This window comes from Dermacentor silvarum, chromosome 1, assembly GCF_013339745.2.
Source record: "Dermacentor silvarum isolate Dsil-2018 chromosome 1, BIME_Dsil_1.4, whole genome shotgun sequence".
NCBI lineage: Eukaryota > Metazoa > Arthropoda > Arachnida > Ixodida > Ixodidae > Dermacentor > Dermacentor silvarum.
The window spans coordinates 65,549,056-65,561,542 of NC_051154.1; the positions used below are offsets into that span (position 1 = coordinate 65,549,056).

Consider the following 12,487-nt stretch of genomic DNA (forward strand, 5'->3'; position numbering starts at 1 on the left):
ATGCGAGGGAAAGCGTGTGAGTGTGAGCTGAGAAGGACGGTGGCCTTGTCTTGCCACACGCACGATGTTGGAGGTCACGAGATCAAGCACGTGCTAGATGGGAGGCATGTGAGCACAGATCGCCTCCTCTAGCCCAGCCGTGGCTACGCATGGCTATCCACACGGCTGAGCACATACGCCATATCTTGGAGGAAATCTGCAGCGGGCACAAAGGTAAAAGGCAAGCCGAGATGGCTGGTGGCTTCATGCGTCCTGTGTTCTTGTGCAGATGAAGGTCGCGTAATCTCAAGTTTCCGAGACACAGTGAAGTGAGAGGCAGCATGAAGCGAGAGTCAGAATGAAGCGTTGGCTTCTCACTGCTGGCACTCATCACACCAGCATTGTGACTGCGAGTGTTTGTGGTCATTGAGCAACATCTGTTCAATCTTGCCTGGCTGCACGTGAACACATGCTTATTAATTAATTATTAAGGAAATGTTTACTGCAATTTATACGCCTGATAAAACTACTAACCTTACTTCGTGTAATCGAATACTTTGCTTACACTATATGCTTTGCCTCCTTTCGGGCAGAACTGCAACCTTTTAAAACAATTTCTGGTTTCATTTTCACCTCAATTCTTTGATGCGTAAGTATAAAATGCCGAAGCTTAATTTTGGAAGAAGAAAAAATTCGTTACTAGAAGGCAAAAAAAAAAGTTTTTTTTATCCTCAATGACAAAATAATTAATAATGTCAACTTTAGAACATGCCCTTTCCTAAAGAAAGAGACAAAAAAAATGTTGCTATTTTACTAGGCCACAGCAACGTCAGAAACAGCTCTGAATGGCGGCCAGCACAGTTGTTCGACGTCTTGGCACTTATGTTACTGTGATCGGAGACCGCGCATGTGCACGTGTATAATTAAAGAACAGGTACCATATCATGTGATAGTACCTCCTTACCACTCTTAATATGCTTCACCACCTAACAAAGCTGTATTGTGGCGAAGCTGACTTAATGCATTGACCCGATCATTATGCAATGCATATTGAGCCCTTGCCTCATGCGCACTCCTCAATGCATGCCTCATCTGAAGTGAATTAAGTCTACACTGCGTACACACAAATGGCTTAGATTTAAATATTATTTTGGCTAGCTACCTAGTGCATAATGACAATTACAATGTAGCTGTGCTACATGACATTTGTTTTTTCTCCACCAGTGGGATTTAGGCAGTTTTTTTGGAGATTTATGGCCGTATCTGTACAATCGGGAGGATTGATCGAAATTCAGGAGTCTCCCAGACAAGTCAGGAGAGTTGGCAGGTATGCATGACTAAACTGTGGCAGAGATCTGCTGACTGCAACTGAAATAAACTGACCAAAGCAGCTGTGCAAGGCTCCTGCAAGTGGCTGCCACATTCGAAAGAGCAAGTGCCTACAGCACTGTGAAAATGTCATGTTAACCTTATGTAAACGAGGCGGCCTTAAATGAACAAGCTTGTGCCACCCAGGATGTTTGTCTTGATTCTTGCACAGCCAAGCATAGCGGCCTTACAAACCTCTCCCAAGCAACACATCCCTGGAAAGCCGGACGCCTGGCTGTGGGGCTGCTTTACCTGCTTTACAAAACGGTGGGTGTCCGGTGATGGGGATCGAACCACACACCTCCCGCTGCCGAGCCGGGCATCCTACTCACTGGCCCATGGCTGCGGTAACTGAGTCTTTAAACCTACAGTGATCTGTAGCTACATATAATGTTATAAATTTACCAAGTATCAAAAAACTTAATCAGCCATGGAAAAGTACTAAGAATGAAAGGTTGCTGTCTAGTGTGACCTATTAGTCCAATTATAGATAGATTTAAAAGCGGCGCTTTTCTTGCAGACAGAATGAATCCAGGCCACCTTAGTTTTCAGAGACTACAGCATAGTCTGACAAGTTAAGCTAAATCTATTTTTGTTGGGCTCATGAATCAATTTGAGGTTAAACTAATGTTTTCAGCACCTTTGCCTCCCCTCTGTCATGTTACAACGCATTGTTACTTCTTTTGACTTGAGACTGCAATGTCTACTTTGAGTGAAAGCAGCAAAAGACCTGAATGCTCTCTGTAAGTGCAGCCGATTCATCCCCAGGAGATTCTCCCTCCAGTTTGTTCAGGACATCCTGAAGTGTCATCAGAGTCTCTGTCTTCACTGCCGCACTGGCAGCTGCTGTCACTCGTCCCAAGTCTTCCCAGGCACCAAGAAAGAGGGCAGCAACTTCTCGGTAAACAGGAACATTGTGAAAGACCCGCACCAGGCTCTTGGCCAAGACACTGCTGGAGCTACAAAATGAGTTCAGTGCCTGTGAGAAAAGAAGAAAAAATAAAAACAGTGAGCTTGGTAGTGAAGGTGGTACTACTTGTACTTGTTCTGATGCCCTGTGGATAAAGTCACATGGAAAGACTAGAACCAAATATAGATAGCAAATGTGGTGTTGAGATGCTGCCTCCGCATTCTGAAACCATAATTTCCAACAACACATGCATGTGACATAGCATACAGTGTGATGACTAGAGACCGGATTTTAGGCAAATGCCTTTTTTGTTCCTTGCGTTCCTATCGCCCCACTTTGATATATGAGCATGAATTAGAGGTCAAGAAGGGCTGTTATAGTGTTTTTATAGTGCCTATAAATGCCTATTTTGGCGTTTGTGCCTAAATGCCTATAAATGCCTATTTTCAATATCGGCGCCTATATGAACACTATTTAGCCTCAAGTTTTGCTTTCGAGTGCAGTTAGAGACCGTTATTCATGTTACCGGGCAACATCGACTGTTCGGAACTCTATAGGGTTTAACTTAGTCCTTTACCAACTCCAGGAAAACAACTGCTAGCAGCATTGAAATGGGACGCGCCGTCCAGCATACGCCGCCGCGCTGACATTGCTCGAGCGGTTGGCGAATGCGAAACCGCGGAGAGCCGTCAGGGGAAAGGAGAGTGAAGAGCAAAAGAAAAAAAAAAAAATGTGATATGCACGCGGCTTATGTTTTGCTTGTAATTTACTTTTTAAGGTGTTCACCGCTGTCGGGCGTTTCTTTTCAGCGTACGAGATTATTCTAAGTGACAAGAGGCACAATTTTGAATCCAAAAATCTGGAGATGGTGGTAGTTTGCTATTGTTTCCACAATCTTCACAGTGATTCTTAGACTACGTTCTGCGTGCTCTCGATACATATTTCTTCAAACATGTGCACTTCAAATGGGCGGAAATGTATTTGGCAGTGTTGGAACGTCTGGCCTGTACAATTCGGATAACGTCATTGTAATGAGAAAATTGCAAGAAGTTGTATCTAACAGTCCTCATGTAAGAACATGCTAATTTCTTAATAAATCGTAGTCTCTCTTGCATTTGTTATTTGTCTGTTTTTATTGTGTCTTAATTTAATTGTGTCAGGCAGACATAAAGTATCGGTTTTTTTAATCAGTATTCCCAACTCTCAAGTATTCTTTTTCATGCCTGTTTCACTATATGCGACGCTCAAGTACAGTGGCCATTGAACATGAATATGAGCAGTGTGCTTATTGAATGAAGCCAATTGATCGTCATTAGTCCAGCAGTTTTATGGGACAATAGCACGGCTAGGTTCAACTGTTGGCACCTTTGTGCCATCATGGACAATAACATTTCTTATTTTCCTATCGTAGATATAGGCCGCGCACGTCTTCGTTTCAAATTATTTGCACTTATGTAAAAATTTATTGTGCCTATATTTACGATGTTGGAGGCCTAAAACATTGTTTTGCCTGCCTATTTTTGGCGCCTAAAATGCGGTTTTTTTAATGCCTAAAGATCCGGCCTCTAGTAAGTGCAGGCCCTTACCTCACATTTATGCTGCTAATGCTACTTACTCGACAATGATTTAGTGCATGATACTGAGAAAGTGTATTAACCCACATTTGTTCATAATGTTCAAGTGCAGATGGTGAAATTCCTAAAATTTAGAAGTACGTTGAACTTAGCTAGTTGGTTTAGGATTCATTTCCCCAACACAGTGCAAACAAGCAACAACACAAAGAAGAGACGTGAAAGCGTCGAAATTTCTCCATGTCAGTTTTCACTTTTTTCAGTGCCGTTACTTGTTTGCGCTGTGTTGGGGAAATGAATCCTAAAATTTGCTGATCTAGAATACAACTGCTAGAAACAGTTTTAATTCAATGCTTTGCAGTAGCCACTGTGGTAAAGAGTGAAAACCAAACTTCCAGAAAGCTGCCTAGAAAATTTTTGCATAGTATTCAAAAATGAAAAACAGAAATGCAATTCTTATGAACAGGAAACATGACAGTAAACTAAAAGAAAGGTGCGATGACTTGTCTATCCCCTTCCCCATAAAAAAAAAAAAAAGGCGATGAGGCAGTGGAGACTTAGAACAGAACGGGTTAAATAACTGCACAAAGATAAACATTTTAAGCAAGTGCAGCAGACTCATACCCAGGAGAGCCTCCCTCCAATTTGTTCAAGACATGCTAAGTGTCATCAGTCTTCACTGCTATACTGGAAGCTGCTTCTTTCTAAGCACCAAGAAAGAGGGCAGCAACTTCTCGGTAAATAGGAACGTTGTGCAAGACCCACACCAGGCTCATACATAAAACCGAGCTTCTGCTGCCACCTTTTATGGGGCAATAGGCTGCACACGCTGTCACTCAGCAAAACACACAATAGACCAATCTCGCAGCCAGTTTCACTAAATCACTGCTGCCACAATGTAGTTGTACTTCTCAGCAGACTGAATGGCAACCATCAGTCGGCAAAATAAGCCAATACTCACTCATACTCAGTCCCCAATATTTTTGCAGGCTATGCCCTCACTCACTCATGTGTACTCACACTCATCAGCACTCACTCATGTTCCTACTTACGACCATCCATACTCACCAGTACTCACTTGTGTTCTTAGTCACTTATATTCACATTACCAGCACTCACTTTTGCTCCATACTCACGTCTACTCCCACTTACCGGCCCTCCCCCATTTACGGCACTGCTCCCAACAAAACATGACCATGCGTCCCAGAAGACTTTTAAACACCAGACTCATGACGGAAACAGTTGCGTGTCGACAAAGCCGTGGTAGGAGGTATCTCAGTTGGCAGCAAAGATTTTCCAGCGACCTCACGTCCATCGGCCGCGCTAGCTAGTTTTCCAGAGGCAGTGACATGAAGCAGCATCGTGGAGATGGTGATCGGTGCGCTCGGAAAGCTGGTGGTGGTTTCAGTGTGCAAACGGAAGCAAGTGGACCCCCCCGATTATGGGTTCTTTCTTCTCCAAAGTAGCTTCTTAGGGTGGAGTTGCGTGGCCTTTCTTCTCGGAAGTGGCATCCAAGGGCGGAGTTCCCTGGCCACTGAGTGTCCAAGATACAACCACTGTGCCACGTAGACAGCATCGATTGCCCATAGCCTGATGGTCAACATTGGTTACAGTAGTTAGCTATGCGCCCTGGTGTGCCACAGCTGTAGCACACGGGCAGAGGGCAAACTTCGGGATGCTGATGACAATCTTCAGTCACAGACGTGCGTTGACGGGAACGAATATTCTCTCCTTGCAAGTCATAGACAGTGGTTGGTCTTTGTGAACGAACGTTACGTGGGTGCTAATCAAAGCGCCGGTCGAAAGGATTGTTACAGGATGGTTGGGCCAGGTCATAATGGGGCCGCCTCTATAGCAGCCAAAGTTCGCTGCATTTACCGAGTGCTGCCAAGCAGTCGAGGGGAGTGCACAAACAGCATCTGGGAAAGTGCAGGAGCTGTAATAAGGCACCGCATAACGTGTTTGTTCTTCGTGTCGAAGGAGCTCCTCATGGACAACCTGCCGAATGGTGGATGATCAATCTGTTGGGGAACTCATGTCAACACTGGCTACAGTCATCATGTGAGACAGCCGCCCAAATTTAAGTGTAATTCGACGAGTCTTCAGTGTTTCAAAGATACAGCAGTGCCATACCATGTCTGATATGTTGTTCAGATTGTCTTTTCAGACGAGGAAGTTGGATACACGTCTTCCGTGATTCCCTTAAAAAGGTGTCCAACCTTATCCTCTTCTGACATTCAAGGGTTTGCGACCTTGTACAGCTTTAGGACTTCCTCAATGCAGGTGATGCATTGAGGAAGTTCTCTGGGGGCCTGAGCAATCTGAGCTTACTTAAATTCCGCTCATTTCTTTTAGCATCCAAATCAACAAAAGACTTCTTGATCTCAACGAAGCATGGCCACATAGTAAGCGTGTCGGTCCAAAAGAAAACAATGTTCCTCAGTTGGGAGGCAGCGTTCCAGTGGTTGTACTGGCTTACCCTTTCATAATGGATCAGCCACTCATCGACATCTTCTGCCTTTGTGGAGAACATGTGTGGCTCTCGGTAGTGCTGAATCGGGGCTCGTCCTGCCGATGCCGTACTGGGAGCATCTTCCTCTCTAGGCATGATGGTGGGCAATGGCAAAGTTTGGCAAGGTGTCGGCTTCTACAAAGGTCTTGTACTGATGGCTACTGAAGGTCTTGTACTGAGGTCGTGGGAAGTACCCCGCGCCTCTACCAAATGTTACGAATGAAGCGGTTACTTAAAAATACAAGGCAGATCCATCGGGACAGTTGGCGTTTTACAGAACCGGCACAGAGGCAGCCAGCCAACTGTCTTCCTTCTTTACTCTCTGTCTCCATGGCCATTCACGCTCATTCTGACCTCTGTTACGAGAGCTCGTGACAATATATTTATTTTTTGCGCAATAAAAGAACTGAGGTTTTAGTTTGTGCTTAGTGGCTTGACAGCTACTCAATAAAGCAAGAAAAGTGGGGTATAATAGCATATTGCCAATGCTCCTTTAAAGAGACACTAAAGATAAAGATAATTTCACCTGTATCAGTAAGTTATAGAGGCAGGCGAATATTCGAAGTTCCGAATATGAATCAAATATTACACACCAACTATTCGTATCGGAAAATGAACTAATTGGTATTTTCGAATATTGAAACTAACCAAATATTTAGCAACAACCGTTACAGTCTGGTCACTGTTCTCCGTCTGATAAACAAAGTATCGTAAATTATCAGAAGTGAAACATAAATGTTCAAAGCAATGCAGAAAAAAAAAAGGCTAATGCAAGTTTTGATTTCGGTTTTGTGGTGGAAGCCTACATGACAACTTGTGACTTTACCTTTTAGCCAGTCATTTGGTGTTTTTGGAAGTCTAGTCAGGTAGCAGTTTTATTTTTTACGTTACAACCAGTGATGCTTTCCTTGCAACAGGCCCTTTTACATGTGTCTACGGCACTCGAGTCCTTCAGCAGCTTTTACTTTTTTTTTTCCACAACTTCTGTTATTTATTCAGTAACCATTTATTTAGTGTATTTGGAAATCTAGTCTTACACCAGCCATTTATTTTTAGAAAGCTTGTTTGTAACCAATGTATAAAGATGTCGAGAAGCTATACATTTTTTAAAGCGCAGCTTTATATGTGTAGGCAAAATCACCTGTGTACAGAAAATTATCATCATCAGCATTGGCTCGAGCTTCGTCTTCTTCCGCAGCTGGCTCGCAGCAATATCGAAGAAATGCAAGCGGCAATGGCGGGCGAACGCTGCTAATCACGCCACCGAGCAAACTCGACACATCGAAAGCAAGCAACAATGGTGGACTGCAGGCATACCGTCAGTGACGTCATAATTGAGAAGTACTTTAATGAACCCTTGGGATTAACCCAGTGATAAACACCGGGGCTGAACGTTTCAGCTTCGTTGGTTAACTATCTTCACGAAGTGGAAGGGCCAACAAATTTCTTTTTTTTTTTCACTAGTCAGTACCAACGTAGTACCTAGGTAATTATACTGATATAAATATTCCTGCTGTAAATATATATGCATCTGTGTTTGACTATTCGATAATCGATACTTACTATTTGCATTCTAGAAAGTTTATATTTGTACACTTCTGGTGAATTACCCTCTACAACAAACAAGCCACTCCTGCCATGACAGGAGGCTTGGTAAGCCAGAAAACATGCAAAAACGACAGACAGATGTGTTTTGATGGTGTCTGCTAAGGCCTAGTTAATTCCTCGTTGTTAAAATGATCTACATTGTGTTCTAAAGGAGCCAACGCAGGCCAAATATGAAAAAATACTTTGAAATTTGTGACGTCACATGACATACCTGCACTGGAGTTATGGGGCGAAATTCAAACATTGGCTCTCATCTAATAATCATCCTATTATCTAGAAATTAACGAGAATAGTTTTTAAAAATACTTGATCAGTCTAAACAGATCTAGCGTTTCTTCTTAGTGTCCCCTTTAAGGTTGTCCTTTGTCTTAAATTTACATTCCCTAAACCTGTTTCTGTAGATAATAAGTAGAGACCGGATTTTAGGCAAATGCCTTTTTTGTTCCTTGCGTTCCTATCGCCCCACTTTGATATATGAGCATGAATTAGAGGTCAAGAAGGGCTTTTATAGTGTTTTTATAGTGCCTATAAATGCCTATTTTGGCGTTTGTGCCTAAATGCCTATAAAAGCCTATTTTCAATATCGACGCCTAAATGAACACTATTTAGCCTCAAGTTTCGCTTTGGAGGGCAGTTAGAGATTGTTGTCCACGTTACCGGGCAACACTGACTGTTCGGAACTCTATGGGGTTCAACCTAGTCCTTTAGTTCAACCAACTCCCGGAAAACAACTGCTAGCAGCATTGAAATGGGATGCGCCGGCCAGCATATGCCGCCGCGCTGACAGTGCGCGAGCGGTTGGCGAATGCGAAACCGCGGAGAGCCGTCAGGGGAAAGGAGAGTGAAGAGCAAAAGAAGAAAAATGTGATGTGCACGCGGCTTTTGTTTTGCTTGTAATTTACTTTTTAAGGTGTTCACCGCTGTCGGGCGTTTCTTTTCAGCGTACGAGATCATTCTCAGTGACAAGAGGCACAATTTTGAATCCAAAAATCTGGAGATGGTGGTAGTTTGCTATTGTTCCCACAATCTTCACAGTGATTCTTAGATTACGTTCCGCGTGCTCTCCAAACATATTTCTTCAAACATGTGCACTTCAAATGGGCGGAAATGTATTTGGCAGTGTTGAGACGTCTGGCCTGTACAATTCGGATAACGTCATTGTAATGAGAAAATTGCAAGGAGTTGTATCTAACAGTCCTCATGTAAGAACATGCTAATTTCTTAATAAATCGTAGTCTCTCTTGCATTTGTTATTTGTCTTTTTATTGTGTCTTAATTTAATTGTGTCAGGCAGACATAAAGTATCGGTTTTTTTAATCAGTATTCCCAACTCTCAAGTATTCTTTTTCATGCCTGTTTCACTATATGCGACGCTCAAGTACAGTGGCCATTGAACATGAATATGAGCAGTGTGCTTATTGAATGAAGCCAATTGATCGTCATTAGTCCAGCAGTTTTATGGGACAATAGCACGGCTAGGTTCAACTGTTGGCACCTTTGTGCCATCATGGACAATAACATTTCTTGTTTTCCTATCGTAGATATAGGCCGCGCACGTCTTTGTTTGAAATTATTTGCATTTATGTAAAAATTTATTGTGCCTATATTTACAACGGAGTCCTAAAACGTTGTTTTGCCTGCCTGTTTTTGGCACCTAAAACGCGCTTTTTTAATGCCTAAAGATCCGGCCTCTAATAATAAGAGCCATGATACACTAATGCGAGGTGCAATCTGCGCATGCGTGAGTCCTCCTTCCACTCAGCTGCGACAGGGCACCGTGCCGAGTAAACTGTGCATGCATGAGGTCTGCCTGGCTCTGCTGTCCTATGATGCCACCAAGCCATGCGTATGTGTAGATGGCCCTTCACGGTTGCGGATCACGGTATGCTGTAACTTATGAGAAGTATGGTTCATATATTTTTCAGCTCTGAGCATATTAAAACAAGGCCTTCATTTCCACACAAAAAACAGATATTTTCCTCATTTCTGCCTCATGAAGGGGTTTTGTAATCGTTAGGTCAAACCATATCTGCAGCCTAAAACATGCTTCTAGGATGTGCTTCACCCAGAGCTCAACAATTTGAAAATCAACAATAGCAAGAACAGGTAGCAGTGACTTGATGATGACTTAAGTGACTTTATTCCTTTTTAGTGCTACAGCATTACACATGATCCGGCACTAGCAAATGAAACACGTGTTACTATGCATTCCGAATGAGTTCACTGAAGTTCTGATTATGTCCTCCTAGTGCATGTTTACGATAATGCCAGATGGCTATAAACTTTACCTGCTGCCGTCTAGCGGCGGCCTTGCACAAATCCGTCATGTATGAGGGGAGCCACTGGAGTAAGGCCAGTGGGTGAAGTACACCCTGCGTGGCCAGCACAGTATCCAGATCAAGGTCAATGTGTTTTATTGGAAACTTATGAAGAAAGCTCTAGTTGAAATGGACAAGGAGAGGATCCCATAAACTTTTCATGTATTGTCGCTTATCTAGAGGGAGTGGAAGCGCAGTGTGAGACAATCGGTTTTACACGAGTCACCGTGTTATTGTTGGGTTAAGCAAAGTATAATTTTCACAACGAAGCACACAAGGTTGTGGTTCTTTATTGTTTAGATGCCTAAGGACTTTCTTGCAGGAGTTGTATGGGGGCTTGCGAATTCTCCATGAGTGCAATATTCCATTCACTGTTTCCTCTTGACGCCTTGCTAGTAGCCTCTCACCTTTTCTCATCTTATGCACGTGTCGGTCTCACGCCACCAGGGTTCGTACAGGAATGTGCATTTTTCTCTTAAAAATCATAGAACAATCATTTCGCTCTTACCGCTGTTTTGTTATTGCTCAAATTTCACAGACAGGTGGTCAAAATTAATCCAAAGCCCTCCACTACGACATGCCTCTTAATCAGAACTGGTTTTGGCACGTAAAACCCCAGAAAGAAGAAGAAGGATCTGTTACATGCCTGATTGTAAAAAAAAGAAACTTATTTGCCTTTGTCTGCACCCTTTGCAGGAAGTCATGGTTAAAACAAGGCAGCAATGTTACTTTTGTTTTCTGTAGTATGGCAAAGCATGGCCTTCAAGATTGATTTTCGTTAATATCTCGGAAGTGCACCTAATGCCGGTGTCATAAAATGAACAATAAAATCCCTCATTCTGACTATCAATTTCTAAAAATATAACCCCAAAAACAAGAAAAACTGTCAGCCTTTCCAATGGGGTGGAGATGGAAGACCAGTGAAGCTGTACTATGGTGGGAATTATGTATTTCCAATTATGATTCCAATTATGACTATTAAGATGTGATGGCGTAATTGGTTATTTGAACTATTAAAAATTAGAAATATATATGATCCAGTGGTTTTCCTTTATTTAGTGACCACACGAACCATGGCCTTATGGTTGCTACGGTACACCGCCATAGGGTGTACGGCAAAGGTTGGCACGTTCTTCATAAACACGTCACCAACGCCGCGTGCGTTTGGTGCGAACGCGGGCTGTTGACAACAGTTCTGCGCATTGTGAAGGAGCAATTGCGACAGCAAATTATTAGCGAGCTATACGGAGTAAAACCACTGTCAAAAAACTGGCGTGAGCAAGCGCGCCAGCAGCAGTGAGCGAAGGTTCATCCGGTCTATCGCTTCAATGAAAACTGAGCAGCGAAAGCACAGTGCATACAAAGGTAGGAGCCGTGTTGCAGATCGGTCGTGCATCGCCGCACAAAGTACAAGTACGCAGTTAATTGCTTGCAGAGCAAAAGCCGCACTCCCTGATCCCACGCTGCCTTCCCCCTTTCTGCTCCTTTCGCGTGGGTGATTAAGTCGCCAGTTCCCCTTGCGCCCGGTCGCAAGATACGCATTTGGTGCCGCAGCTAAACGTCGCCTCCCCTCCCTCCCTCCCCCCACGGCCTTTCGCGAAACGGAAGACGTAGCGTTTGCTCTCCACCGTGCGTTCACTCCCCGTGAAAACGTGCATCCCTCGCGCGCTTTCACTCACACATACAGCTAATGAGTTTTTTTTCTACACGCGAACACGACCATCGAAGACTGAGCCCTTAACAGCTTCGCTGTAATAATCTTAAAACAGAAGAAAAAATGCCCACTGAGCACAAATGTAATCCAGCGCCAAACTAAGCCGGGGCATGAAATCCGAGAATAAGCTGAATATCTCCGCAGCCTCACAACGCAGCCTGGTATTTGCATTTCGGGCTTCGAATCGAATATGCTAACATTGTCGTATACAGTTTTACTGGCTACTGCTACAGCCTGCGGAAATATTCAGCTTTTTCTCAGATTTCATGCCCCCGGCTTATTTTGTCGCCGGGTGTACGAGGTCTGTTAGAAAAGTATCCGACCTTTGGCTGAAGAAAAAAAAAACTGGCACAACTGGAGCGTTAAAAACCTAATCACCCTCAAAGTAGTCTCCTTGGGACTCACACACTTCTCCCAGCGGTGCTGCCATTGTTGGAAGCATTCCGAGAAGGCCTCTTTCGGAATGAAGTTTAGCTCAGCTGTCATTGCCGCCATAATGTCCTCTCT

At 43.6% G+C, this 12,487-nt stretch overlaps 1 protein-coding gene across 5 annotated transcripts in view; it reads right to left on the reverse strand.

Annotated features, from left to right (window-relative positions):
- The window catches only part of LOC119464597 (uncharacterized), a 91,730-nt gene that overhangs the window by 66,012 nt on the left and 13,231 nt on the right, over positions 1-12,487 (reverse strand). For all 5 annotated transcript variants that reach the window (XR_007467509.1, XM_037725634.2, XM_037725628.2 and 2 more), the window contains exon 3: positions 2,078-2,326. Coding sequence is in view for 4 of the 5 variants with exons in the window: in XM_037725634.2 (XP_037581562.1) it covers positions 2,078-2,326 (249 nt within the window). In the remaining variant the exon portion in view is untranslated. The remainder of the gene's footprint in view (positions 1-2,077; positions 2,327-12,487) is intronic.